The sequence below is a fragment of the Triturus cristatus genome, chromosome 11 (assembly GCF_964204655.1).
Source record: "Triturus cristatus chromosome 11, aTriCri1.1, whole genome shotgun sequence".
Classification (NCBI taxonomy): Eukaryota; Metazoa; Chordata; class Amphibia; order Caudata; family Salamandridae; genus Triturus; species Triturus cristatus.
The window spans coordinates 1,172,232,953-1,172,260,833 of NC_140594.1; the positions used below are offsets into that span (position 1 = coordinate 1,172,232,953).

General features: G+C 48.7%; 1 protein-coding gene and 1 pseudogene across 3 annotated transcripts in view; one reads left to right on the forward strand and one right to left on the reverse strand.

The window, feature by feature from the left end:
• IL1RAP (interleukin 1 receptor accessory protein) overlaps positions 1-27,881 on the reverse strand; it is a 388,648-nt gene that overhangs the window by 129,486 nt on the left and 231,281 nt on the right. For all 3 annotated transcript variants that reach the window (XM_085635879.1, XM_085635881.1, XM_085635880.1), the window contains exon 3: positions 20,856-21,141. In XM_085635879.1, coding sequence (XP_085492005.1) covers positions 20,856-21,141 — 286 coding nt within the window. The remainder of the gene's footprint in view (positions 1-20,855; positions 21,142-27,881) is intronic.
• On the forward strand, positions 21,155-23,106 carry LOC146788658 (L-lactate dehydrogenase B chain-like; annotated as a pseudogene).

Consider the following 27,881-nt stretch of genomic DNA (forward strand, 5'->3'; position numbering starts at 1 on the left):
ACTCCTTAAACTGGAAGGCCCCAAAGAAACTTAAAAATGTTCAGTTGCCTCAGAGCCGTGGATCAGTGAATCTGTTGGAGCGATCTCAAATTGAATGCTTCCAAAACAAATACTCACATGTGGCGATTGGAAAAATTATGACAGACTCGCTTGACTATCTGGGAACGCCACCTAAATGATCTAAGTAAGTAAAAGACCTTGGAATTTCCATGGACTCCAAGCTATCAATGAATGCCCAAGTGGATAAACAAGATCACGCTTCATTATTATAAAAACTCTGCGACGCATCTTACCCCCCAACTGGGATTTCCACACAAGATCTAGGCTACTACCTAGTTTGTTCTGTCAGAACTCTATTACGCCAATAGCCTTTACCACGGATCATGTTTAACGATGACTACAACGGATTCAGAACTCAGCTGCCAGAATACTCTTACATATAAAACCACAATACCACATCTCCCCTGCTTTGAGGGCCCTGCATTAGTTACCGGTTGCCAGAAAATCCTTGTTCAAGCTGCTTTGTATCACCCACAAAGAGATACAAAGAACAGGACAGTTCTTCATCAGGAATAAAATCAACAAATACTTTCAACTAAGGAACCTCCACTCTTAATTGGCACCTCGCCTCAAAATCCCACCATACAAGTAAACAACCCATGGGTGGCACATCCTTCTCTGTCCAAGCAGCCAAACTAAGGAACTCTTTACCCCCCAACATAAGATCCACAGAGAACTACCTTATCTTCAGAAGACTACTCAAGAGTTGGTTCTTCCCCACACAACCATACTCAAACATAAATGTACAGCATATCCCTACGCACACAAGCATTTATATGGACTATAGATGTGTGCCTACATGAGTATTCCTTTGTATAAACGTATATAGTAATTATGCTTAAAAATATCCAGATACTCGTTAGCTCTTCTTAAATGTACATATTACATATGGTTATACTATTCTATGTTGAACATGTATATAGGTCATTGCATAAATAAGTAAATGTTTATAATAACTATCTACAATTACTTCACTATTGAATTACAAAAAAGTATAACAAATACATTTGTGTAAAGTACAGTGACACTTGAAAGTCTGCATTTATTAAATACAACTTAAATCTACATATATTACCTTCCTTATAACATATTTACTTTCCATGTACTTATAAATATAAAGACATTACTTTATTTCTAATTCAGCATCTCCAATGCACTATCTCACCCTATACCTCTCAATATATCCTCTACCTCCACTCTGACTCTACCCAAACCCCATTCTACTACTATGAACCACAAAATAACCCTTTCTAGACTCCTCCCTCTTCTACCCCTCCTTTCATCATCTCATACCTCTTTCACTATTCAGATCTCACAAACAAGCCTTTCTAAACCCTTCCCTCTGACTAGTCCCCCCCCCTCCACCTCCCCTTTACTCATCCTAAACCTCCTCCTACTGCTATGATCTGCTAAAAAAACACTTTGACCCTTCCCTCCTCTATCCCTCCACTGTCCTTTTTAATCCAACTAACAGACTCACATGTCCACTTCTCAAATTAATTTCATATTTCCATTTACTAATTCCCCACTTATCATGTTTGGGTTCCAGAGTAGTGTGCTACCCGTCGAAAAGTGCTTTGACACCTAATCAGGGGTAGCAAGCGCTATATAAATGCAAACCCTTCCCTCTTTTTTCCCTCCACTATCTTTTTCAATCCAAATAACAAACTCATATGCCCACCGCGCAAATTAATTTCATACCACTTTATACTAGTTCACCACCAATTCTCTTTGGGCTCCAGAGTAGCGTGCTACTCGCCGAAAGTGCTTAGATGCCTCGTCAGGGGTAGTAAGCACTACATAAATGCAATTACAATATGTTGTGGGGGGTGGTTTCACTAACCTACAGCCCCCTCTTCAATGTATATTTTTATGCGATGTTCGCTCATGGACCCGTTTTTTCCAGCTTTCTCCGTTGACAGCCAGGCCCACCCCAGAACCCAAGCTCTGTGGATATTCATCGACAGTCATCAGAGGCATTAATGAGAATTTCCATAATGACATCTCCAGTGTCTGAAGGCACCTTCTGGAAGGGATGTAAATTGGAAAGATGATTCGATATGAAGGGATCTCTTGATATCCCGGATACAGGGACAAGGGTTATGTTCTGGGATCAAATTAAATGTAAGAGACAATAATAGTTTACTGTTTTATTTGATTCTGGAGCACTCTGTCAGAGTGTGTACCAACCCCTTTTGCATCCTGAATCAGTCACTATTTATGTACATAGACTGTATAGCACCAGCGCATTTTAAACGTACTTTTTTCACTTGCACTGCGCCCTTGCCCAATTGGGATCACCTTTTTACTTTAAATTGCTGGAGTATGAATTTGAAATTATTTTTTCTATTGTTGAACAAATTGGTTGCATTTCTAAGCAAGAAAATTGAATACAATCTGTTGATGTTTAAAACAAATCTTTTCCAAGGAAGTAGAGGTTCACACTTTCCCCTTGAGAAACTATTGTTCTTTATTCAGGGTGACTGGGTTGCCCATTGTTCTTATATACACAAATTCAAGAGATTTTGCAAAACAAATGTTCAAGGTGCAAAAAAGACCAGATATAGTTCAACCATCCAAAGAAGTCTGGCCTGCTGAAGAAACATTTAATGTTAAACTTAGACACAGGATCCTCAACAGTGAAACATTTGCATTAATGTACCCAAAACAACTGGGACGGTCCAGACTTAAACTTATTTAAATAAAATGTTTTTAGGTCTTGCCTAGGCAGCGCTTGCGCTGTATCTTCGAGACTTGCTGTAGTTAGGATATAGGCATTACGCGCCACCCATGTCTTTTATTGCCTCCTTTTAGTGTCTCTTCAAATTGTTGGTATTTTATTGGTTTATTAGTTTTCTAGTCGCACCACGAGTCTTTTTAGTCACTCCCTTTAAACTATTGTAACCTCCCATAAGGGCTGCCCCTGTTACATATAAACATACTCGGTAGGTTTCATTTTCAGATTGTTAGCACTCTTTTGTTAAAGACTTGCTGAATTCTTTCGATCGGCTTAATTTACTTTTTTGCCTTTCCGATCGCTTACCTACGAGGCTTTTATTTAACTTTTTTTAAACCAGTGCCGCGTCCACTTCACCAACACCACACATCTTGTTTAATATACATGTTTTGCTCCTAACATGGAGCTGCCGTTATCTGGAGCCCACACAGCTCTTTAAGAGCAGCACCATGCCCGCTTCACCAACGCCATGCTCATCAGTTTCATTTTTATTTGCTTTTCCAATATTGTCCCCATGCAGATTTTTTAAAGACAGCATCGTGCACCCTTCACCGATGCCACTTGTCTGCTTTGATATTTTTTATTTTCCCACCATGGACTTGCACGTTTGTGAAGCCCACAGTGCTTTCTTTACAACAGCGCCACACCCGCTACAGACGTCTTGATAAAAAAGCTATTTTTTTGCTCCTACCATGGAGCTGCGGGTTTCTGGAGCGCGCACAGCTCTTTAACAGCAGCGCGTGCTTCACCAACGCCAGGAGTCTGCTTTAAAATTACTCCCCCCCCCCCCCCCTCATCATGCAGCTGTAGGTTTGGGAAGCCCACGCAGCACTTTATAAAGCAGCACTGCACCCAATTACCCAACGCCAAGCATCTGGTTTCCAAAACTTTTTTAGGGATCCTGCCCTGCAGCTGCGGAATAATTTTAATTGTTCTTCGCTACATTTTTAGGTCTCTCTTCCCTTTCTAAGAGTGCATGCCGGCAGGGCATCAACTGCAAAAAGAAAAACGCCACCCCTGGCGTGGCAGTTCGGGCTGGGTGGCGTGGCAGTTCGGGCTGGACAGTTACCATAAGGAACAGGGTCAAGACTGATTTCCACATGGCTGGGTCCAAACTGGGAGGCGTGGTGAGCAAAAGAACGATGGATTAAACCCTGATCTTTGCGACTGGGGTGAAGGTTTGCATTGTTCCGCGTTCCGTCCCTCATTTGTTCCTTTTGCGGCAGGGCATCAACGTCACTTCCCATGCCTTAAATCTTTACAGGTTATGCTCCCAGGGTGCAGTACACAAAAGGGTGCAGTACCACAGGCTGTTACTAGGTGTCCCTGTGGAGTTGTAAAGAGACCTTGGTTAGCCACAAGGTACTGCAGCCTGAATGCAAGATTTCTCTGTATAATAACATTAAGGGTGCAGTACTGTATAAGGGTAACAGAGGTGCCTTTACAACTCCACAGGGAAACCTAAGTAACAGCCTACGGTACTGCACCCTTTCGTTGCTTCATGCCTTTTCATTTACTACCTATGCTACTGTAGCATTTTTTTTTAAATATAAATTTACATTTGTAAAGCCAATAGCTCAAACGTTCACTAATGCGAGACCTATTGCATTGCAAATGTTTGTTTAAATATGGCACTTGATTGGGTTGAAAAGTCTGTTTAATTTTAATCAGCTAGACAAACAGAGCTGAAGTAGAAATCAGAGCAGAGTGTGCAGGGCAATCCCATGGCATCAGCAGGCAATGAGGTCAGGACAAGGTGAATATCAAAGGTTGGCTCCGTTGACTTAAACAGAGCCGCCCCTCCTTCCAAAAGATGTCCCAGAAGGAAAGGTCCATAAACGTTTGACACAAGGCTTCCACCCAGAGACTTCCCTGAAGGTGCTACACAAAGGACTCCACCCACCCATCCATCCATCACCCTGGCATTGCATAGCTCAGTATCACATCTTAGGTCCTGAGCCTGCCCAGTAGGTCTTCCACCGACAGACTCCACAATCTGAGTCAAAGGGATTGCTCCATGTTTTTCAGATTTTTCTGCTGCATTTCGTTTGAAGGGTGGGGGCGTGGAGGGGGGAGGAGGGTTGCTGGATCCTCAATATTGGCTATAAGAAGACTGGGGGTTGAAACACCCAAAATCCAGCTGGAGCCTCAATCAGTAGAATGAGGGAACTGAGGGCAGGTGACACCCTCTTCCACGCACAAAGACACGGGCCATTTACCTGTACCCGCAACAGAGAAAACACAGGGTACATCTGCCCCTCACCTGCCAGGCCAATGCTTCTGCCCAAGAACATAACCGGACCTCCCCGTGCCTATGTTGTGTAGGGCAACACGATGCCATGGGAAGTCCTTGCTTAGATCTGACCAACTTCTCTCCGGAGTACAAAGTTTCCATGTGGTGGCCGCCCGATGGCCTTGGAAACACAGATGTAGTAAGAGACGAGACCGAAAGGTTCCAGATCATGCCTGGTGATAACTGGCCACCCCCGCTCGGGGTCCCAACAGAATATTAATGCCCAACGCCCTCGATGGGATTTTACTGCAGAGGCAGAACGGCGGAGCACTGGATTAGAGTTTTATCATATCTATGACGAAGCAGGTGCGCTCACCTACTTTTTTAAACTCCTTACTTTCATATCTGTAAATAAATAACTATTTTCGGGGGGGAAATGGACACGTCTTGTGTGTTGTTGCTACAGACGGGCCTGTATCCCCCCACTGTACATTGAGACCCCGGCATGAGTCTTACCTTTGACTCTGGATTCATGAGTTCCAATGCGGCAGTGCTACAAGCGAGAACCTCAGAGTGTTATTACCCAGAGGTGCATCACTACTCCAAGCTACATATAGAACCAATACTACACCGCAGACACTTATGACCTAGGGGTGTTTGGGCTTTAGTGTTACTGGACTTATCCGCGGCCATTGATACGGCTGATCAGAACATCGTGGTGGTCCTTGTTTAAGAGTCCCTCGCGGCTCCTACCCATCGCCTCATTTATTTACCATCTAAATTAGACCTTTAATAAAGGGATTGACAGCAAGAGGAGGCAGATTGTGCAACTATGTAGATGATTCTCAGTTGCTCCTCTGCCTTGAAGGCCCAATGGCCGATCAGAATGAGTTAAAAAAATATTAGAAGTTACATCCGGAAGTGGTATGAGCAAAAACCAGCGGAAATTGAATACCGACATAACGGGGGCAGTAGTATTGAACAAGAGATTGGACCTCTGGCACAACTAACTGGCCTTCGGAAATGGGAGCACCAGCTAAAGGCAGACCAGCATCAAAAAGTCTTGGGGTTACTGTGGGTGGCCAACTTACGAGCTCCTGCCTCTGAACGTATACATCACCTAAAGGGGTGGGTGTAACTCGTGCAATCTTGTGCAGCAGATTCATGCAGAATTCCCTCCACATGCTGCAGGATTATGCGAGAAGAGTAATTCTGCATTTGCCACTACATTCTTAGCACAAAAATGCCCCTGTGTCCAAAATGGACGCGAGGATGAATTTGTTGATACAAAATAGTGCTAAACGCAACAGAACACTAATAGCAGACGAGCAGCCGCACGCTAAATGTGCTCTTGGGGTAGTATTTCCACAACTTACTCCCGGCATTTAGCACTGGTTTCTTAACACAAAATGCACCCTTGTGTCTAAAATGGATGCGAGAATGCCTTTTACACTAAGAAAAGGGCTCTAAATGCAAACACATGAACAGCAGCGCGAGCAGCTGCTCGCTAAATTTGTCATTTGTGCTAATTTTTCCCCATCTCAAATTACCCTTAATTATGCAAGCAGTAATTAATTATTAACTATCCTATGTCAAAGAGTAATGCAGAATTACCAAAATTACTCCGATCACTCTGGCGCGAGTCAGATTATGTCCAGGCCTCGCTATAATGGCGACCATCACCCAAGATTCGATTATGTAAATGTATTCTAGTAAGGTCTTTCTAATAATGCCATTGCTGGACTACAAGACGTGCAAACTGAAGCCGCACATCGTATTAACAAACCCCCAAGGAAAGTGCATGTAACATCTGTATAAAAGCAGCCTTGCTACCTACAAGACACGGGATACAGTTTAAGATCGGCTGGATCTCCGTTTTGAGTCGAAGAGGTGCAAGAAATATATTCCTACTCGAGTCTAAAGATCCTTTAAATTGCATTACCTGATCATTCCGAGATATAACAGAAATATATGAGAGGTGGAAGATTCTCTGCGCAAGCACCAGCGCTGTAGAACTCCCTGCTCTTTCCCGCATGCCAAGAAAAGGACTTCAACTTCAGTAAGAAACATCAGAAAACCTGGCTTTTTAGACAAATCTATGGTGCAGACCATGGTTTCTCCGGCTCCTTCTCTGATCTCTGGGTGGGTGTCCGTCTCTCACACAGGACAGATGGCTGTCCATTCACACTGCAAACTAAGGAAGTAACATCAGCCAACCACACTGCATCCAGGGGACACCAAACCATCACATGGAAGCGTATGTTGGGGACAAACACCCACTGCAGAGCAATGTTGCCAAGGGACACATTACCCTTTCCCATGTCCTGGAGTCTCTAATCCACTGCACTACAATGTAGGCAGCGCGTTCAGAGCACAGCACTCTGAGAACGCTGACCCGCCACGCTACAGCCTAGTCAGCACCCTCAGACAACTGCACACTGAAGACACTGTCCCGCCACACTACAACCTAGGTAGTACCCTTAGAGAACTGCACTCTGGGAACGCTGACCCGCCATGCTACAGCCTAGGAAGCGCCCTCAGCACTGCACTCTGGGAACGCTGACCCCTCATGCCACAGCCTAGTAAGCACCCTCAGAACACTGCACACTGAAGACACTGTCCCGCCACATTACAACCTAGGAAGTACCCTTAGAGAACTGCACTCTGGGGAACGCTAACCCGCCACGCTACAGCCTAGGCCAAGCCCTCAGAGCACTGCACTCTGGGAACGCTGACTCGCCATGCTACACCCTAGGAAGCACCCTCAGCACTGCACTCTGGGAACGCTGACCCGCCATGCTACACCCTAGGAAGCGCCCTCAGCACTGCACTCTGGGAACGCTGACCCCTCCTGCCACAGCCTAGTAAGCGCCCTCTGAACACTGCACACTGAAGACACTGTCCCGCCACACTACAACCTACGCAAAGCCCTCAGACACTGCACTCTGGGAATGCTGACCCCACCTTACTACAGCCTAGGCAGCGCCCTCAGCACTGCACTCTGGGAACGCTGACCAGTCACTCTACAGCCTAAGCAGCACCCTCAGCACTGCACTCTGGGAACGCTGACCCCACCTTACTACAGCCTAGGCAGCGCCCTCAGCACTGCACTCTGGGAACGCTGACCAGTCACTCTACAGCCTAGGCAGCGCCCTCAGCACTGCACTCTGGGAACGCTGACCAGTCACTACAGCCTAGGCAGCGCCCTCAGCACTGCACTCAGGGAACGCTGACCAGTCACTCTACAGCCTAGGCAGCGCCCTCAGCACTGCACTCTGGGAACGCTGACCAGTCACTCTACAGCCTAGGCAGCGCCCTCAGCACTGCACTCTGGGAACGCTGACCAGACACTACAGCCTAGGCAGCGCCCTCAGCACTGCACTCTGGGAACGCTGACCAGTCACTACAGCCTAGGCAGCGCCCTCAGCACTGCACTCAGGGAACGCTGACCAGTCACTCTACAGCCTAGGCAGCACCCTCAGCACTGCACTCTGGGAACGCTGACCAGTCACTCTACAGCCTAGGCAGCGCCCTCAGCACTGCACTCTGGGAACGCTGACCAGACACTACAGCCTAGGCAGCGCCCTCAGCACTGCACTCTGGGAACGCTGACCCCACCTTACTACAGCCTAGGCAGCGCCCTCAGCACTGCACTCTGGGAACGCTGACCAGACACTACAGCCTAGGCAGCGCCCTCAGCACTGCACTCTGGGAACGCTGACCCCACCTTACTACAGCCTAGGCAGCGCCCTCAGCACTGCACTCTGGGAACGCTGACCCCGCCACACTGGAGCCCTTTCTCTAAAGACCAGCAGACAAACCCTAAGCTGTGCAAGTGAAGACACGCATAAACCGATTAGGGATGCACAGCACCCTGTGGGACTATGGAGAGGTTTGAGGATTGTGCAGAAGAGAGCAAGATCCTTATAAAAAGTATATGACAAATATCCCGATACCACACAACAAACGCATTAACAAAGCCTTTAGGCCGGGCTCGTATACAAGTTTAGTGAAGTGTGACCAGGGTAGACGGCTTTCTATGCGTTGGTTTTATTTTATGAACACATCTGGATGCAGCCTAAGTATGGAACATAAAGATGAATAGAAGGAAAGTTTAGGATTTATTTGCAAGCGCTTACATACATTGAACATCACCTGCATGGGTACCGTAGTGCTGTTTCGGCAACATATTTTGGGTTGTACTGATCTGGATTCATGCCACTACCTTCGAGGCCACCTCTACCGTGTGCGCACTTGCTACAGACCAGTACAGTGGTCTGTGATATTCCACTAGAAAAATCAGCCCTCTTTACGGGACTCCTATAAACATATATAATTTTATTTTTTTTTAAAGAAGAAATGTTCTTCAGTTAACTATTACTTGCAACTCACCTAGTAGGCCTTTCTTATATAGGGATTCATTGAGGGAAATGCTAGACTACCTCTGCTCTAGAATTCCAGCTGGTCTGGGACTCTTTGGTGAAGTAGGTTATAAAGAAAAGGGCTTTTCCACAAGGCTCACATGTTAGAGAAGAGCTGAGCTAAGACCGAACAGAACGCCTACTACCAAATCTATGCAGAAGAAACCCAAGTAGGGTAATTCCTCTTTCACTGCATTGACTTTGTCTTGAAATGTCATTCACTGGGAGCAGTAAAAGTGGAAGTTGTCGGGGGGAGGGGGGCGGAAGGGAGAGATCCTAGAAGGTCAGGATGAGGTCTCCAAATGTAAACTAGAAGGAACAATGGGTCTCTCAGGGTGTGGAATTCCTGCAGCCCGACCATAAAGTCATATTGTTTGGGATCAAGGACAAATCTTTAATACTATTTCGCCCACTGGACAAGTAGGCTCCACCCACCTGTTGTACTGCACAATGCAACCGGGTTCTGTGTCGTAAAGCTCAAGATGAAGAGAAGTCCTCTGCTGCTACAGTGAGATGCACCCGGAAGTGCTCCAAGTTGTATATAATGGCCGTAAACTGATCTGTCTGTGGGCAACCGGAAATTCCCATGGTTGTGCATGCCTTGAACTTTATTCCCCACACCTTCCATGGAATTTACGCCACATGTGGTATGACATTCTCGTGGGGCAATCTAATGTTGGTGAAAATGGATTTACGATTGCGTGGGCAGCTTTTCCTTAAAGCCTAGCAGTAATATTTCCAGCCAACTGCACTCAAACCTAAAAGCGAAAATGGCTTTGTGAATTGGGGCCTCTTTTCTTTGCTTAGAAGCTATATTTACTCCACTGTGATTTACGGCGCATGCGCTAAGAGTCCCAATTCTCCTACCGGGTCAATGTTCCTGCGCTCTGATAACTAGGTCTCTCTTCCGTCTTTGCTCCCCAGGCATGACCGTCATTCGACATTCTCTGCTCTCCCCCAAGGTTCCCAAGCTGATGCTTGTGTCAATGCTTGTTAAGAGGCTGGTCTGTTCGTTTTTCATTCAGTTCTCCCTGCTGTGTGTTTATCACCCTTCAATAAGCATGCGTGGTGGTGGTGGAGGGGGGGAGAATCCTGAACTTTGTGCTGGTGGCAAAGATGTACATTGGCTGTCCATATCCTCTTCTTGGTATCAGGCTCTATTTTTGTCCTCAAAGCCAGCTCCACTACCATGAGGGAAGGTGAGGTGTGCTCAAGAGAACTCCAAGCCACCTTTGTGTAAATGCTGCTGAGCTCCGATAATAAAACGGAGTTCTGCTCTCACAGCAGGACAGCTTCCCTCTCACAGGTTATATGTAGCGAGTCCCTGGGTTTCACAGGGGACGCAGTGTGGTCCCATGATCCCTGGAATCTTGACCATAGCAACTTAATTTCCAGTTCTTGGTTTTCTCCCAAAGTAAGAGTTTGTGAATGTTGTGATCCCCTAGACGCCCTGGCTGCACGTCATGCCAGTGCCCTCTGACAGACTTGGATTATTAACCCCCAGCCCTGGCTTTGCCCGCTCTTGGTAATCTATGGTAACACCTTGTGCAGATGTCGGTGCAACTTGACAGCTGGTCCTCGCCTCTTCATCGCCAAACTTTCCTCTTCGTATTTTCTGCCATGAATAGGTTTCATGTTTTGTTCGGAGATCCGACAAGACACTTCTGCTTGGTGTGACCCAAGGAGACTACACTTTATTCTTTAGCTTTCTTGCTTTCCTTCTGCAATTGTCACTTTCAGTTCTTTGTGACATCTTAGTGTCCCCCTTGGAGTGGCTGATGCTGGGCTCTGACATGTGCCCTCAGCCCTTGGTTCATATCCAGCTCTGCTCTTATGCACCTCCCTAGTGAAGAGCAGAATGATGAGCTCGTGGAGATCCAGGCCACACCTCTAGTGCTCATGTTTTGCTGTTGTGTCTCTAACTCTGTTCTTTCACGCCGTGGTCACTCCTGGGTGAAGCGTTTCATGTTGTATGGTTGGGGAGATCTCATTCTCATGGATGTCGCCGGGCTCGGCCAGCCGCGGTGCTCCTCTCTTCTCTGGTCAAGATTGCTCGGCTCAAAGATCTCTTTTCCCGGATGTGAGGAGTCTGCTACTCTGGTGCTCATGGTTCACATAGCTGTCCTCCTCCGTGAGGGTCACCGGGCAGCGGGGTACCGTGGACACAAAGTGCTTGTCTCCTGCCAGCTCAACTAGCCCCACTCTACTCTCACTTTACCAGGCAGTGAAGGGGGAAGGGGGAAGGGGGAAGGGGGGTCTTGCAATCTCCTTTCACCGACAGGAGGGGCGGAGAGGATGCACCAGCAGGTCTCTGATCTTACATGGTTGTAGATTCAGAAGTTTCAGAAACTCAAACAATTGGAATTCTACAGCAGTCATGTTTTTTTAAATAATCTTACACACCAAGAGGAGTAGGGAGTAAAAAAAACGCGGTGTTGTGATATAGGGTGGAAACGTGCTGTGTGTTTTAATACTGCCCTCACTCACACCAAAGTGTGACATGCTTCATCATAGGGCTGCCTACAACACTCCGGCACAACCAATGCCTGGGGTGGAGCAATAGGATTGGGGAAGACAAACAACATAAAAAGAAGAAAATAATATTTCCACATTGTGACTGGGAACAATGGAGGTGAAAGTGCAGTGCGGTGAGTGTTCAAACTTACTCGGAGGTATGCCTAAATCGATTTCATTCCTGGATCCTCCGGTCAGGATTAAAAACGTGAAGGATGGTGGTGCTAGGGAGATATAATGTGCCCCTTACACCTCCCTCCTTACTGCCCAGTGGTCAACATGTTTCGGCCGTCTGAATGTACCCAATATATGGGCCTTCTTCAGGACTCTCCTGGTCCCAGTACGTATGTTTACACCCAGTCCTGCATTTGAGGTAGTAGGTGTATCAGACCCTAATCCTTACTCTGAGGAATTTCCCCGCGAGAGAGTCCTTGGGTTTTACTGCAAAGATATATAGTCCGAGGATTAAGCTATGTATTTTCCTCGATATGCTCTATCTATTCAATAATTGCATCATGCACGCATCTTCCATAGCATGTTCCACACTAATATTCCAGACACCAACACAACTGCGCAACACCTATGCGCGCCCAGGGTTACCTTTATTAGGTTTACAATCTTCATATTTCCTTCTTCAATCTCCGAAGTCATGCGGAAATATATAGGTCTACTCACCAATTCAGCTCACACTCAAGCATACCGCACTCCATGTACTTGCCACTCGGAAGGACCACTGGGTGGAGTGCACTCACCGAGTTTACCCCCTAGGTCAGGCTAAAAATGGCGGTGGGCCAGGAGAGACCCCCTGTTGTCACACACTAGCTTTTAAATAATCTTCACAAACTTGAGCATTTTCACATGAGCGCACACACCTGGGTAGATCAGGGTTGTGATCATATACTGAGCAAATGCAGTGACAAACTTTTTTTTCTCCACAGGAAAAATATTGTTTGCTGTGAAGGACCCTCTTGCCCATCGGCCCCGCCCTTTTAAGGACTGTTCTTTTCTCTATGGAAAAGGATTTACATTAGCCTTGTAAGGAGTGATGGTTACGAATGACCATAAACACAGTAGGTGTGCTCAAACGCAAACGTCATTCCAGCCCTGGAATACTCCCTTCCTGCAGTCCATTTATACACCTGAAAATATCTGAATTAGATCTTGCACAAGTTCAAAACCAACTGGTCTGACTCAATCCTGAAAAGAATCGGGCACATAAGGGTGTGATTCAGACAAGATCTTGTCGGGTTCATCTAGGTGTAAAATATAATTGCTCAGCCATGGACACGCGCGAGATACTTCCTCTGAAACTAAGGTACAAAAGAAAGCAAAGACAATTACAATACTCACATTATCAGAACTGCCATAGTCCGCACTCTTGAAAGAGCTGGCATAGCAGAGCCCTACTGTGACTGCAAAGATGGCATCCGCAGAACTAATAAACAGCCTCTGCAGAGAGTGCAAATATCCAAATAGGTGACATAAGTGAAACCCTTGAGTAGTCACAGCCTTGCAAGCTTACAAAGAATGATAACATGAGTGGGTGTTATCAAAGCTAGACCATAATCGCCCAACTACCTGGACACCTCACTGCTTTGCATCAAATGCAGCACATGGATAGGTTGACAGAACGACTTCTGAAGCATCTTGTCCCTTGGACAAGTAGATTGTTTAAATTCCACACCCTTGCTCTGGGGTTAAATACAAAATGTGGGTTTGTGTGGAGGGGTGAGGAAGGAGCGGTCACATGAGGCAAACTGATTCTCTTGCTCTGTGAGGGCAGCAACCTACCGAGTGCTTGGTCTATCACCCTTCCATGTTCAGGGTGCCAGCCTGGTTCTGGTCTGAGACACGACCGCACATCAGGGCTTACTGGCTGGTGCTCGTTCCCTTTAGGGAGCTTTCTAGAGTTTAAGAGGGACATAGGAAGAGAACTCTTGCTTAAAATGTTGGCATCCTTCAGGCTAACAGGAATCTGCCCTACTAGAGGATCTGCCCTACTAGAGGATCTGTAGTTTCTGCTCCGGTTGCCAGCCTCGATTCCTCTTCCGCCTCCTTTCTAGTTTACGGATGTATGTGCTCAGCAAGGGGCAGTAACCTTGCATTAAAAAAAAGTGCATGCCTCCAATTCTTATTCTTGCCTTTTTATCCTCCTTTTATTCATTTGTCACCATTTCCACTTGAAGCATGTTGCCATATGGATTACAGGTTCTTCTTAGATTATAGCCTCTCCCCTTTTTCTTGGTGTACACAAACAGCTTCTTGCTACCCCTGAGGCTAGGTTGATGCTGTGTAGCTACCTAGGGGTCTTATTCCTTATTATAATTAGTGTGTCTGCCTCTCACAGTCACCCACAAACAACTACATCAGATGCGGTGTCCCACCAGAGGCAGCCACGCCTTGTCAGTCATCACGCATGACATGAATACTTCCCAACCCCCCCCCCCCCCCACTGTCGGCCACACGCCCTATATAGAGCAGCTTCCTATCCGTGTGGGTAGGACCCTCTGCTCCCCACACAGGGATAGCAAACTGCTGGGGGTACCAGATCAGACAGTGAAGAGTAGCCATGGTTTGAAGAGATGTGAACACATTCCAGTTTCAACAAATATCGCTGAGAAATTTAAATTGAAACTCACAATGCTGTGTGCCATGAACCGAGCCTGCAGGTCAAGTGCAGGCTGTGGCTACCACAGCCTCTCGCCCACCATATTCCCTGCAAGGCCTGGACTGTAGGGTCCATCTGCAAGACTGAACTCCACTGAGGAAAGAGCAGCCTGGTACCCCCGGGACACGAGGGACAGATCTGACGCGGGCAAACTACATGCAAAGCCAGCCACACTGGAATGACCACACCCTCTATGTAAAGCTCTACGGCGGACAACCGAGAGACCATTGAACCCTGGTGGAAGTCACCCGACTATAGGACCAGTGCAGAGGACAATGTGTCAACATGCAGCCCGCTGCCACCTACCACACAGGGAAAGAGACACCAGGCAGGCACTCCTCTACTAGGGGCAATGGAGAGAGTCCAGACCCCCAGAAAGCCATGGTCTTCAAGATCCCAGAAGAGTTTCATTGGCGACGAGGTCACCACGGAGGAAAATACATCTACAAACAGCCACAGTCCGCTTCCATTGGTATCGTCACATGTGGCAGCAAACGGTCCATCCTTCTGATGAGGTTACCCATACCTGCTGCGTAATTTGTATTACCTAAAGATAGCATTAGATGTGTGAACATCACATAAAATGAGATTCGTACTCCCACCGCTTACAGTTCCAGCAGACTGCGATCTGCATGGGATCTATTTAATACTAAGTGTTTGGGCGGGACCATTTACTCAAATACTTTAGAAAAAGGCAAAACAAGAAAAGCAGAGGCGGCCTCCGCGAACGGCGCAGTACCACATATAGCATCCAGGTCAGCTCCGTCCACGTCATAGAGGCTTCTTTCAGCGTGGCCTGGGGACCGGCTGTGGACGCAGAGTGACAGACTCGTAGCGACAGCATGAGCGAAGCTAGAACAGCGACAACAAGCAGCCGGGCAATTAATGCCTCAATTACTGCGATTCCCACTCCCTCATCCGAGTCTCATGACAAAATGATATAAACTGCAGCTAGGTACCCGGCTATCTACGCAGCCCCTTAAAAAATATCTGTCCAACAATATTCCTGTGAGGCACCCTATGGGCAGCGTTGGAGCCGCCCAGGGTGATGAAACCTGACAGTGTAACTCCGGTTCTTCGGTCGCTTTGAGTGTTTCACAGTCCATATATTCCGTAGGCAGCGCGTCGTTGCCAGCAGCGTCTGCACCATACCTGTGGGGTCATCACTGTTCCTTTCTGATGCCTTATTGGTTTTATTTTATGATAATTCTGAAATATGATCCTGTCATGTGTCAAACCACCACTCCTGGGTGGAGGTTCCATCTTTGTGTTAAGTGGGTCACACTGGGTTTAAGTTCACCTTTCACAGCAGCTCCCCTCAGCTGGGCTACACTGCTCCGACACGGTACCCGGAGAGTTGGAAGCTTGGAAGCCCGGCTTCCGGCTTCAGATTCTGGGCGGCATCAGGGCTCGTAGGGAGCACATGGCCTCTCATCCTTGGTGTCACTTTACCAAGAGGTTTGGAAGGAGCTGCTGGGGGGGGGCAGTAAGATCCCAAGAATGGGGCAAACGCACTCCACCTGTGGCACCATGGCAACCCCAGAAAGCAGAAGCAATGTGTAGGCTTCTGTGCGGTCCGCGGCACCACAAGGTACCACAGAGTCCCTACCACCAGAACGAACACCCTTCTGAGGCAACAGCCAATCACAGCTCAAAACCCAGCTGACGGAAGCACAAGACCAGACGTGCCAGAACCCCAAGTGAAGACGCCCTGGTCTAGCAGGACTAGAAGTGACTCTGTAGCAAAGAGGATTGCCCCGGGGCAGCCTTCTGCCTCTCGGTAGCACTCGCTGCCTCTCAGGAGGCCTCACCATCTCACTAGAGCCCTTCCAACCTCTCTCGAGGGTCCCCGTGTCTGTGATGCGATTCTAAAACCCATGACACAGGTGCAACGTCAGGCAGGCTCACAGTGCACAGGAAGGGACGCTAAGGGGTCATCTGGAAACACCCACTCGTCGCAGACTCACCTCTTCAGCAGATAGTTTAAGGGCAGTCATTTCCATAATGGGTATATCCCAGTGATCCACGCTCCTGCCCCAAAGTCTAAGCTAGAACTCTTGGCCCACGAGGACAGTGGGGGAGGGCATCAAACAGCCTCTTGGCGATATACACAGAGCATCCTTCGCCCCATCACTTTCATGAACAAATCAGGAGCAGGATCAGGGCTTGGTGTCCGCTTCCTGGAGATAAACAGAGCCACTGCAAGAGTCACAAACTTACAGCAGCTGCCCGGAAAGATGCCATGGTCAGACAGGAGCCCCTGCTGAGGCACGTCCACCCACCTCCCTAACTGGAGAGCCCCTGGGTTACTGCTCTAGAATGGACCAGTCTCCTGCTGGTCCATGCTTGCATCCGTGACTCAGTGGTCCACACAGAAGCACTGGCCTCGCCCCGGATCTCCAGGCCGAGGCTCTTCAGGGCTCGACACAACTGATGGCAACTGCCAGTGCAAGGAGCGGTCTTTGGCTCAAGGCTGAACCCTCTTGCATGGAGAAGTCTCCCAGGGTCGCTCCGCCTGTACCGTGACCCATCTGTGGCCCAGGAGCACAAGGCACTTTCCATCTGACCCACAGTCGCACTGCCTCGATCAGGACACATCTGTAGTCCAGGAGCACAAGGCACTTTCCATCTGACACACAGTTGCACCGCCTCGATCAGGACACATCTGTAGTCCAGGAGCACAAGGCACTTTCCATCCAACCTGCCACCACAAGTCCCCAAGCCAAGACTTCCAGTATACGCATCACTGCAGATCGGTCCACATCTGGCCCGACACTGGGGTCCGAGCCTCAGTGGTGAGAGTTGAGACCCAGGAATACAAGACATCCTGCGCCACAGGCATGGCCACTGCTCGTGGTCAAAGTACCGCAGTGAACTGTACCCACAGCACAGCTCCGTTGACATCACTTCCAGGCGCTCACCAGGCCTCCCTTGTGAAAGCCTTGGTCGCCCGTGGTCCCGTCCCGAGGAGTCAGGTCATCCTAAACCCCGGCCAAGGACCTCAAGGTGGGGATGGCCCCAGGTCTGCTCTGAAAGGCTTTAGAGAAGCCCTGCGCCCAAAGTTATGATACTTCCGTCAGGTCCGTCGCTGACCCGCGTTTGGGCAAAGACTCGACCGGTCGTACTAGGGGTGGGGAACACATTCAATGCAGTATAAAGAAGGACGGGTTTCAGCGCGTGCTGGTGCTCAGACACCACTCGTAGCCTTGTAGTCAAAGATTCCGAGCAGCCTTACAAAGAACGGATGCTTGAAAGGCAGCAGCCGTCAGCAATTTTCTTTAGACTAAAATTAACTTGCATGGCCTGAGTGCTTCTTGTAGGTTATTTCCAGCATCGGCTCCTTTATGGAATTAATTTAATATTTTGTGTGTAAAGTCGGCCACCTGCAGGGAGATGTGTTTTGCAGGCGAATGCACATCACTGACTGTTTTATTTTAATTGAATATTTGTATTGCAAGCATTGGGTGTCGATGCCTCGGTGGAAAAGGGTCAAGACTGATTTGCATATGGCCATGTCTGAACGGAGGTGGCGAAGTGAGCTAAAGAACGATGAGGGATTCAACCCAGATCTCTGACGGGGGGGGGGGGGGGGGGGGGCGGGGGGGGGAGGGGAAAGAGTGTCTGAAAAGTTTCAGCGCTCCGTCCATCATCTCCTTGTGTTTGCTATGCCTCGGAAGTGGCATAGGATTTTCCTATTTATTTTTGTGGTATATGCTGTCGAAAAAAAAAAAGGAAAAACAAATAGTTACCATAGGATGTACTGGCTTTGCCAATGCTTGTTCATTTCTGAGGGTGCCGCTTGAGCCTTGATCCAGCGAGGATGAGAGCGCAAACCTTCATTGATGGGCTGGTTAACACAAGTCTAGTTAGGACTAGTGAGTGAGTAGGACTGTATCCGATACTTTAAACAAACTTGATTCTAAGCAGCCGAGGGATGGCGACTCCTGAATCCTTCGTGGCATCTGAAGAGCGCAGGAGAGACCGCGAGACAGCGGCGAACATCGGGCGTCTAAGCGCTTTACAGAGGGAGAGATCCGCACAACTGGGGGTCACTGTAGAATGTACACAGGGGGCATTAACAGAGGTCAAGGTTTCTTCAAAGTGATGTAAAGAAAAGCTGACGCTGCGGTGGAGCCCGCGTGACCTGCGCGGAGGGGCGAATCATATACTGTCAATGTCACCTCCGATGAAGGGAGGAGGGAGAGGGGGGGGGGGGGGAATAAAAACCGGGTAAATAAACACGATCGTGGTGCTAGAGACGTGGCTCACATCCTACCTTCACCTCGGTGTGTGCAGGCAGCAGAATGATGGATGCGCGTGGAGCACAAGTCATGGACACACAGCGGAAATGGGGGGGCCCTGCACGACATCCTGACACAAGGCCAGGGTTTGTAACGAGTATAGAGGCTGCTGTACCACACTCACCACGGGACTCCAGAGCGGGCGACCACCAAGGCTGGTCCCAGGGTCTTGCCCCCGGGGGGATATGATTGATGCTCTGTTATTTCACCCCTGGGGTCTCCCCGGCCTTTGCGGATCAGAACCGAGCCCAGAGCAATGCTGCCAGTGAAGACACAAAGGTGCCCCCTCCAGGGACCACCGCTGAGCCTGCCCGAGCAGGAATTCAACCTCGGAGGGCTCTTGCGTGGCCTTGGGCCGTGCTAGGCCTATGGCGCCAGGAATAGCTCGACCAAATACTGCCAACCCCCCCCCCCCCCCCTTAAAACCGGGGTGAATGTGCACCGAGAGGGAGTCTCTCAGGACTCCGGGAGCCCGTGCCCACACTTAACCAGTCTGGTGAATTTAGCAGGTGTATGCGCCTATGCGGCGCACCCATGGCCTGCCCGAGGCTCGGCGTGTAATCCTCGGCGGATAGGACCAGCGTTATATTATAGGTGTACTCTGCTGCTCAGAGGAGCGGGCATGTTTTGAGACAATTTTCTCCAGAGCACGGTAAAAGACTCTGCTAGAAACGGGGGTCACGTGCTTGAACTTGATGTCCAGAGCCCTCTTAAGGCCAGAAACATCTGGAAACGACTTTATTTGTGGCAGCGGCCCAAATGGTGGTGCACGTGTGTGTTGTGTAGCTGGAGATTTACATGAGCGTGGGAGGGGGTCACCCCCCACCAGCAGTTACTACCGTGAATTCACAGACGTCTAGTACTCGTATAGATGCTCCCCCCCTCCCCCCTGCTCTTCCTCGCAGGCGCTCGTGGCCGGGGCGGACTGTGTGGTTCGGATCAAAGAACCTTCGCTGGAGCATGAAGCCCGCTTTGTGTTCACTCTACCGGAAGCAGCCTGTGTAGGAGTCAGCTTATGGCCAGATAGAAAAGACCCCATGGGGGCTGCTGTGACGTAGTACATAGCCACTGCCATCAGCCCCCCGCCCCCGCCCACATCAGCAGCCACAGGTTGCCTGAGGCATGGTCTGGGAGGATGAACAAAGTCGTTCTAGCTGTAGGGGTCTGTGTGAGCGCTACCACAATCTGTGCTGTTGTGCTAGCTTTAGGGGTCTGTGTGAGCGCTACCACAATCGTGTTGTCGCACTAGCTTTAGGTGTCTGTGTGAGCGCTACCACAATCGTGTTGTCGCACTAGCTTTAGGGGTCTGTGTGAGCGCTACCACAACCGGTGTTGTCGCACTAGCTTTAGAGATCTTTGTGAATCTGTGTGGTCATGCTAGCTTTGGGTCTGTGTGAGCGCTCCCACAATCCGTGTTTGTGTTGTTGAAACGTGTGGCCAATGGTCTGCAGTGAGGGGCGCCCCCTTGCTGGAGGTGGTGTCTGGGTATTTCACCCTTTGAAGTGTTCCGCAGCCTTCAAAGGCAGGAAGAAGTTTGGGGCAAGCCAAGGTGCATGTTGCGTTACAGTAAGTTCTCATGACAGTCAATGCACACACTGGGTCAGCACAGAAGGAGCTTCGAGGCAGACTGGATGTGGCTACCTAGAGAGATGCCCGATCCCAAGAGAAGGTACAACGGAGAAGGCACCTGAAGAGGCGAGAACCAAGGAAACGTCCACGACGCAGAAGAGACGAACGAGAAAGCAGCAGAGCGTCTCTGGAGATAAAATGGTGAACACAAGGTTAGCAAACCAACACCTTACATTTGTGGCCTCCGCTCAAACCTAGAAAAATGTATATTATTACACATGATTCTCAAAATGTAATGAAAGAAAGTACAACACAATATAAAAGCCCCCCAGGAAAGGAGGGCGATGCCTACCTCAACATGCAGGTGTAGTTGCCGGTGTCGTTCAGCGTAGCGGGCTTGAACCAGAGCATGTCCTTCTCCTTGGTGATGCGGTTGTCGGGCAGGCGGAAGTTGATTGGCTCCTCCAAGTCCCGGTCCTGCCTGGTCCAGTACCACATGAGCGTCAGCCCCGCAGAGTGGGCGGTGGTGTAGTTGTGCTTCAGGAAGTCCTGGAAGAGCGGGCACTTGACTAGCGCGGGCTCCCCGTCGTACACCTGCTTCAGTTTCATGGGGACCAGACCCCAGTCATCGCAGCGCTCTGGAAACAACGAATGAGGCGACACATTAGGGCTCATTCTACTCAAGAATGGAGGAAGTCAGTCAATGCATCAATTACTGAGAACAACCCAGCTTATTCCAATGCCCAAGACCTGTTCATCACCACCAGACCTCTGCAGCTGCTCAGCAAGCTCTTTTCTCCATTTAGCTCGCCAGATGTGCAGGTACAATTACATTACCTTTGTCTGCCTGCGCCTAATGAACCTTTGGCCAACTCGGATACATGCTTTGTAGGCGACCCGCTGTTCAGGCCTTGACAGCTGGTGTTTCCGTGGTCGTGCACCATACATATAAAGGCTATTTAATCTTAAAGAAGGCAGGCTACTCCCCAGAGGACATAGGCAGGAGGGGATGCGTAGTTTGATTTAAATACAATTTTGTAATTACATAAACGTCCATATTTAAGCTTCAGCGGGAGGGGATGTGCAGGAGACGCTGACTGCTTAACCCTGATCCAGCAGCGGTGGTCTGGGTGCTGCCGTGTGTCGCCATGGAGGCAACAAAGCGCCTCCTATGATGGACATCAAGAACGTTTTAGGTTACACTCTGCATCCTTGTGTTACTGACAGGGCAGTTACTTACCATGGACAGTGTTATCTTTTAATACATAAGGTGCCCACACATGAAACACCGTGAGGTCATTCCAAGAACTTTAATTTCATTAGCTATGTTCAGTGTGTATCAATCAGTCAAATGACAGGTATGTCTGTACAAGAGACATTCACTCATCATATGTTTAACAAAAAACAAAGTGAAAGTGTAGCCACCACCAGTGACAAAGGAGGCTTGTGTCAGAACCCCTTTTAGAGGGCCACAGGGCAAGCAGGAGTTACTGGGTCCACCAGTTCCATCGAGACCTTTTACTCGTGATGTCCCGGGGCCCGAGCTACTATGGACGGAGCACACCAGCACCCACCAGCGCAGCCCACCCAGTCTAAATCAAAAAGGCGACAGTTCAACAAAAGCGGATACCCTCCGTTACTGATGAGAAGCCTCATGTTCCTACCAACAAGGTCACCATCGTAGGGGTTGGTCAAGTTGGCATGGCCAGCGCGAGCAGTATCCTGCTGCGGGAGCTTGCCGACGAACTGGCCCTGGTTGATATTTTAGCGGACAAACAAAAGGAGAAATTATGGATTTGCAGCATGGAAGCCCGTTCCTTACAACCCACAAGATCGTGTCCAGGACGGATTATGCAGTCTCTGCAATCTCCAGGATTGTGGTCATTACTGGTGAAGTCCGCCAGCAAGAAGGGGAGGGTCGTCTCAATTTAGTCCAAAGGAACGTTAATGTCTTCAAGAACGTCATTCCGCAGGTTGTGAAGTACAGCCCTAACTGCATCATCCTTGCGGTTTCTAACCCAGCGGATGTGCTCACATATGTGACTTGGAAGCTGAGTGGGCTCCCTCATCGTGTGATTGGAAGTGGAGGCAATCTAGATTCTGCTCGTTTCCGTTACCTTATGGCTGAGAAGCTTGGCATCCACCCTTCCAGCTGCCATGGCTACATTTCGGGAGAGCAGAGATACCAGTGTGCCGGTTTGGAGTGGAGTTATTGTTGCTGGTGGTGGTCCCCTTCAGTCACTGAATCCAGACTTTGGCCCCGACAGAGACTCCGAGACATGGAAGGAGGTTCACAAGCAATGGTTGACAGTGCTGACGAAGTGATCAAGCTGAAGGGATCCACCAACTGGGCATTGGTCTTAGTGTTGCAGATGTGATCGAGAGCTTTGTAAAGAATCCAAGCAGAGTTCATCCAGTGTCCACTATGGTTAAGGGCATGTATGGCCGTAGACAATGAAGTGTTCTTGAGCCTTCCTTGTGTCCTCAATGCCAACGGGCTCACCAAGGTCATCAACCTCCCGCTCAAGGACGATGAGAAGGCTCAGCTGAAGAAGAGTGCGGACACACTGTGGGGCATCCAGAAAGATCTGAAGGACCCGTAAATGCTGCATCTCAGCTTGATGTGGGCATATAGGGGCACATCATGTTAGGCCGAACACTATCTTTGTAGCAGTAAATGTGCTCAGTTAAATAAAACTTTGAATGTTTGACTGGACTAGGCACCTGGGTTAAGTACCTCTTCAGACTAGGGCTCGGAGTGAGTATCAGTCGGCCCTACAATGATTTTTCTGTGTAGAGTATACAAGGGACCTCAACTGGTCCAAGAGAAGGAAGCTAAGGCTTGCGGGTCAGAGTAAGTACCAGGGGTCCTCACGTCTTTTCTGGGTGCAGTAAAGGAGGAAAAGAGGGTACGGCAACTAAGGCTTGGTCGTTTGAGCATGCATCACCTGGCCGTCACATCTATCAGGGAAAGACCCCATAAGGTATTCTGGACTCCGTATTTCTCGGCTGGGTCAGTTCTCTTCTGAATGAACTGATGTGCACAGGGAGGTCCGAATAATTCAGTTACCTTCACATTTTTTCATCGAGTCAGACTTGGACAAGGTTCTGGGTTCTAGGTATCCAGTTTCATTTCTTCAGCGGGTGGGTGCAGGATTTAAATTTTATCTCAATATTAATTCTTGGTTCCAGGGTCAGTCCCTCATGACTCTTGCTTGTTATGTAGAGAAAAAGTGCTTGGCCGGTTGATGGCTTGGTATTCGGAGTAGGCTCAACACAGGGTCCTCTTTGCTCCCCTCATCCACCCCCAATCTTCGGCTGCCCACCCCTTCTCTTGGACAGACTGGGCAAGAGATCATTAATAAATATGCAGAGAGCTAAATCTTTGATAAAATGCCCCAATCGAAGGACTTATGCCCCAGGACCATTGTCCTGCACCTTGGCCACAGAGCTTTTCGGGGGCACACAGGGTCACGAGGAGAGGTTTATTCGGACACCATCCACTGCTCCGCACAAAGGCCTCACCCCCTTAAGCCCCCCCTCCCAAAAAAAGGACCCTAAGAAAGAAGCCACGCCCACAGGCGACACCCAGTGCTATAGGGCAGCTTGCACTGATGCCCCGCCTACTCCAGAGAAGCAGAGATCGTAGACACATTTCAGGTGCCCACAAACTGCCGCTGCCAGCTGAAGGCCAGCAGGAAATAACATTCAATAAATGAAGGGCCGTCAGGTAATTGCAGCCCATTCAATAAACAGAGTTAAATGAAGGCTGCTCTCTCCCTGGCACAGTTCAGAAGTTGGAAACAGCTGATAAGCACAGCACCATGAAAGGCTTCATTAGGCAATCAATAATTGTCCGTGTGGGAGTCCTTTGCGTGCGGAGAGTAAACGACTTGCAGGCCCTGATGACGTTCAGCGCACAGCCCAACCCTTTCCCCCCCCCCCAAAGAGGACTTCCTCTCAACCGGCAGCAGAGATCAGTGCTAAGCAACAAGCAACCCCCGACACCTGGAGCAGAGCCATCCACTTGCCACCTCCCAATTCGGCTTCCACAGCAATCACAGCACCAAGACTGCCCTAATCGCAGCCACCGATGATGCCCGAACCCTCCTTGATGGAGAGAAACAGTAGCTCTGATCCTCCTCGACCTCTCTGCAGCCTTCGACACCGTATCTCACCACACACTCTGAAAGACTTCACCACATTGGCATCCAAGGGGACGCACTCAGTCAGTTGATCACCGCCTTCCTTACCAGTAGGACCCAGAGGGTCCACCTACCACCTTTTACCTCCAAACCCAAGGATATCATTTGCGGTGTCCCCCAGGGCTCATCCCTCAGCCCTACGCTCTTCAACACATACATGACACTACTTGCCAACACCATCAGATCTCATGGTTTCAACATAATATCTACACATGTGACAGCCAACCTATCCTTACCCTGTTCCGATGACCCGAACACCGCCAGAAACAATTTACACAGATGCATGACAAGCGTCACCGACTGGGCCCCGCTCTCATATCTCTAACATACCAGAAACCAATCATTGACAACAAGCTCAGCATGAAATCACAGATCAGCACGGTCTCCTCCGCCTGCTTCCTCACCCTGCGCATGCTACTGAAGTGGCTACCCCTGCACACGAGACACTGACACAGGCCCTCATCAGCCGACTGGACTATGGCAAGGCTTTCTACATAGGAATCACAGCACTCCTCCTACAGAGACTTCAAACCATACAGACTCTTCTTCGACCTTTCCGGACGCACCCACATCACACCACGTCTCAAGCAACTCCACTGGCTCCCCGTACAGAAGATGCTAATTCAAGCAGCCGACCCACGCACACAATGCCCCACGCTGCTCCAGACCATCATCTGACTTCTGGAATTCTGAAGGGTCCTCAAGACCTGGCTGTTCAAATGAACCTTCCGGAACCTGAAAGCACCTGGATACCCTATTGGGTGAGGAGCAGCGCTATATAAATCTGGATTGATTGTTGAGCACAATGTGTGCCAGCATCCTTCCGCTTCCGGGACAGGGACGGTGCGGCTACAGGGCCTTTTAGAAGAAGCCAGGAGTGAACGTCCAAGGTGGACAACTTTAATTACGGCCCAAGCGGCCCAGAAACAGTGCCAAGTGGGCTCTGAGATTAGGCACTTCATACCCCCCCGCACACCTACCTAGAAACGGATATGAAAATGTGGCCAAATGGCAAGCTTTATTGCACATCTTTGTCCTACAGGGGAGAGCAGATTTCCATGGGGTTACTTGGAAAAAAGATTGCAGTTTGAAGGGACAGCTGTTTAGTCGCCAGCGTAACAGGTTATCCTAATTCTAAGGATTCAAATCCGGGGTTTAATTTGAGCCTGTGTTTGCAAGTGGGGCCCACCAACACTCATTTTGGGAATTGGCACTTCTATTGTTTCAGACTTTAACGCAGAGCAAGCGAGAGAAAAACACAAAAGGGCAGAGGAGAAAGACAGAAAAACAGTGACAAAGAAAGAAAGCAGGGGTGAAAAAGACCATGCTGGAGTGAGATAAAGAGGCAGAGAGTGTCTGGTGGTGGAGGACGGAGGCTGGAGTTGGAATCAATTACGCAGCCTCGGTATTCAGCACCCTTGCCTTTCAACAATGCTTCACAAAGCAAAAAAAGTGAAGCACACCGATGTTGATACGAGTCTCATGAGAGAAGCAAGTACGCAGGTGCGGAACCCGATGAGTACGCTACCCACTATGTCACCCCCAGGGGAGATAATATATGCCACTGGTGGTAATTAGTGGTTGAGGGTTTCCGATAGGAAGGACTTCATGGTCGCCTCTAATGTTTACCCTGCTGCCTTCAGGATACTGTTCCTGCTGACAAAAATAGTTACGCGCGACAGACTTCACATGTGGTAAGCCTTCGGAACAGTGGAATATGTGGTATTCCATTTATTATGGAGGACGATCGAGTTACACAAGGTCCCTTTCTTTTATTTCCTACAGAATTTCTCAAATTCCTCTATACCGCCTCAAGCCTATTTACTTGTGCCTACCGGTATGTTGGCAATACCACTCGAGGTATAAATAGGATTGTGACCATAGTTCCCTTTAACATGTGCGCTTGCGCGTGCGCACATGTCCTTTCCCCAGCGCGCACAGACTGTCCCAAAGTGCCCATGTCAACAAGAGACAACTTGCCAGCCATATAATTCGATAGCTTGAGTGGCCTAAAAAACTGTCACTTTGTGGGAAAAGTGGGAGGAGCAGTTCCCATTTTAGCAAAGCTGGTCGGAAGAGTAGGTGTTTCTGCCACAGGCACATTGCATTTGGAACATCCGAGAGCTTGCCTGTTGCCAGTTGAGGGCCTGCCAGGATTGCGCAGGGCGCGTTTAGCATTATGGTCAGAGCTACTGAATAAGGAGCCAGGGACCCAGGTTCGAATTCCAGTCAGTATACATTTTGTATTTGGTGTTCGGTCCCCATAAAAAAAGAAAAAAATTAAAAAAAAAAAAAATCAGAAAGGCTTCTTAACCACAGGATTCAATTTTGTAATTGAGAAACTTCGAGTTTGTGACTGTCTTCCAACGTTGGATAGCAGGACCAGCGAGTCTGTATTCAGTCTGAGGCGCTAGGAGAGGCGCTGTGATCGCGCTGTAATTTGGGTTCAGCCACAACCGTAAACTCAGGGGCAGTGGGGGTTTATGAATATATACATTGTTTTATTTCTCAATTTGACATACAAGGGTGCTGATAATGGTTTCTTTGCACAGTAATAAAGTCTTATAACTACAGACAACTCGAAGCACTGGGTTACATTTTAAATCCTGACTTTGTTTCACTCAGATATGCTTTCTTAATACACAATGCCTATACTCGTACAGTACATGTATATATCTTATATACAAAGGGTAAACAAAGTCAAAATCTGCCTCAAACGTTTTTCTTAATGACTTGGCAAGTGATGAGCTGTGTGCCTTGGTTTCCCCTCCATTGAATTAGCATCTAGGTATGGGGCTGCAGGTGGCTCCCAGCCAGGATCATTCTTTAACAAAAGGAGGGCTGATGGCCCTTTAAAAGAGGCTTTTGTTTTGGGCCCAACAGGAATTGTAGACGAGAAAGCCTCCTTCATAGTCTGCAGATTCCAGTTTGGAAAGGAAAGCAGACAAGCAGCAGGCACTGCCCATTGTGTCCCAGTGTTGGCAAATTACATCGGAAAACTTTTCAGCATATTTCAGCCAGGATCCCAGTTCTGGATTAATAATAGCCGTTGGATTCTTCTGACTGCTTAGATCAACGCTGCTGCACAATAACAGTTTATAATTGTGCAACCTTCCGAGTCCTGTTCTTTTTTTTAATATGGGATTTAGGTACCTTAAGAGTAAACCACTCAT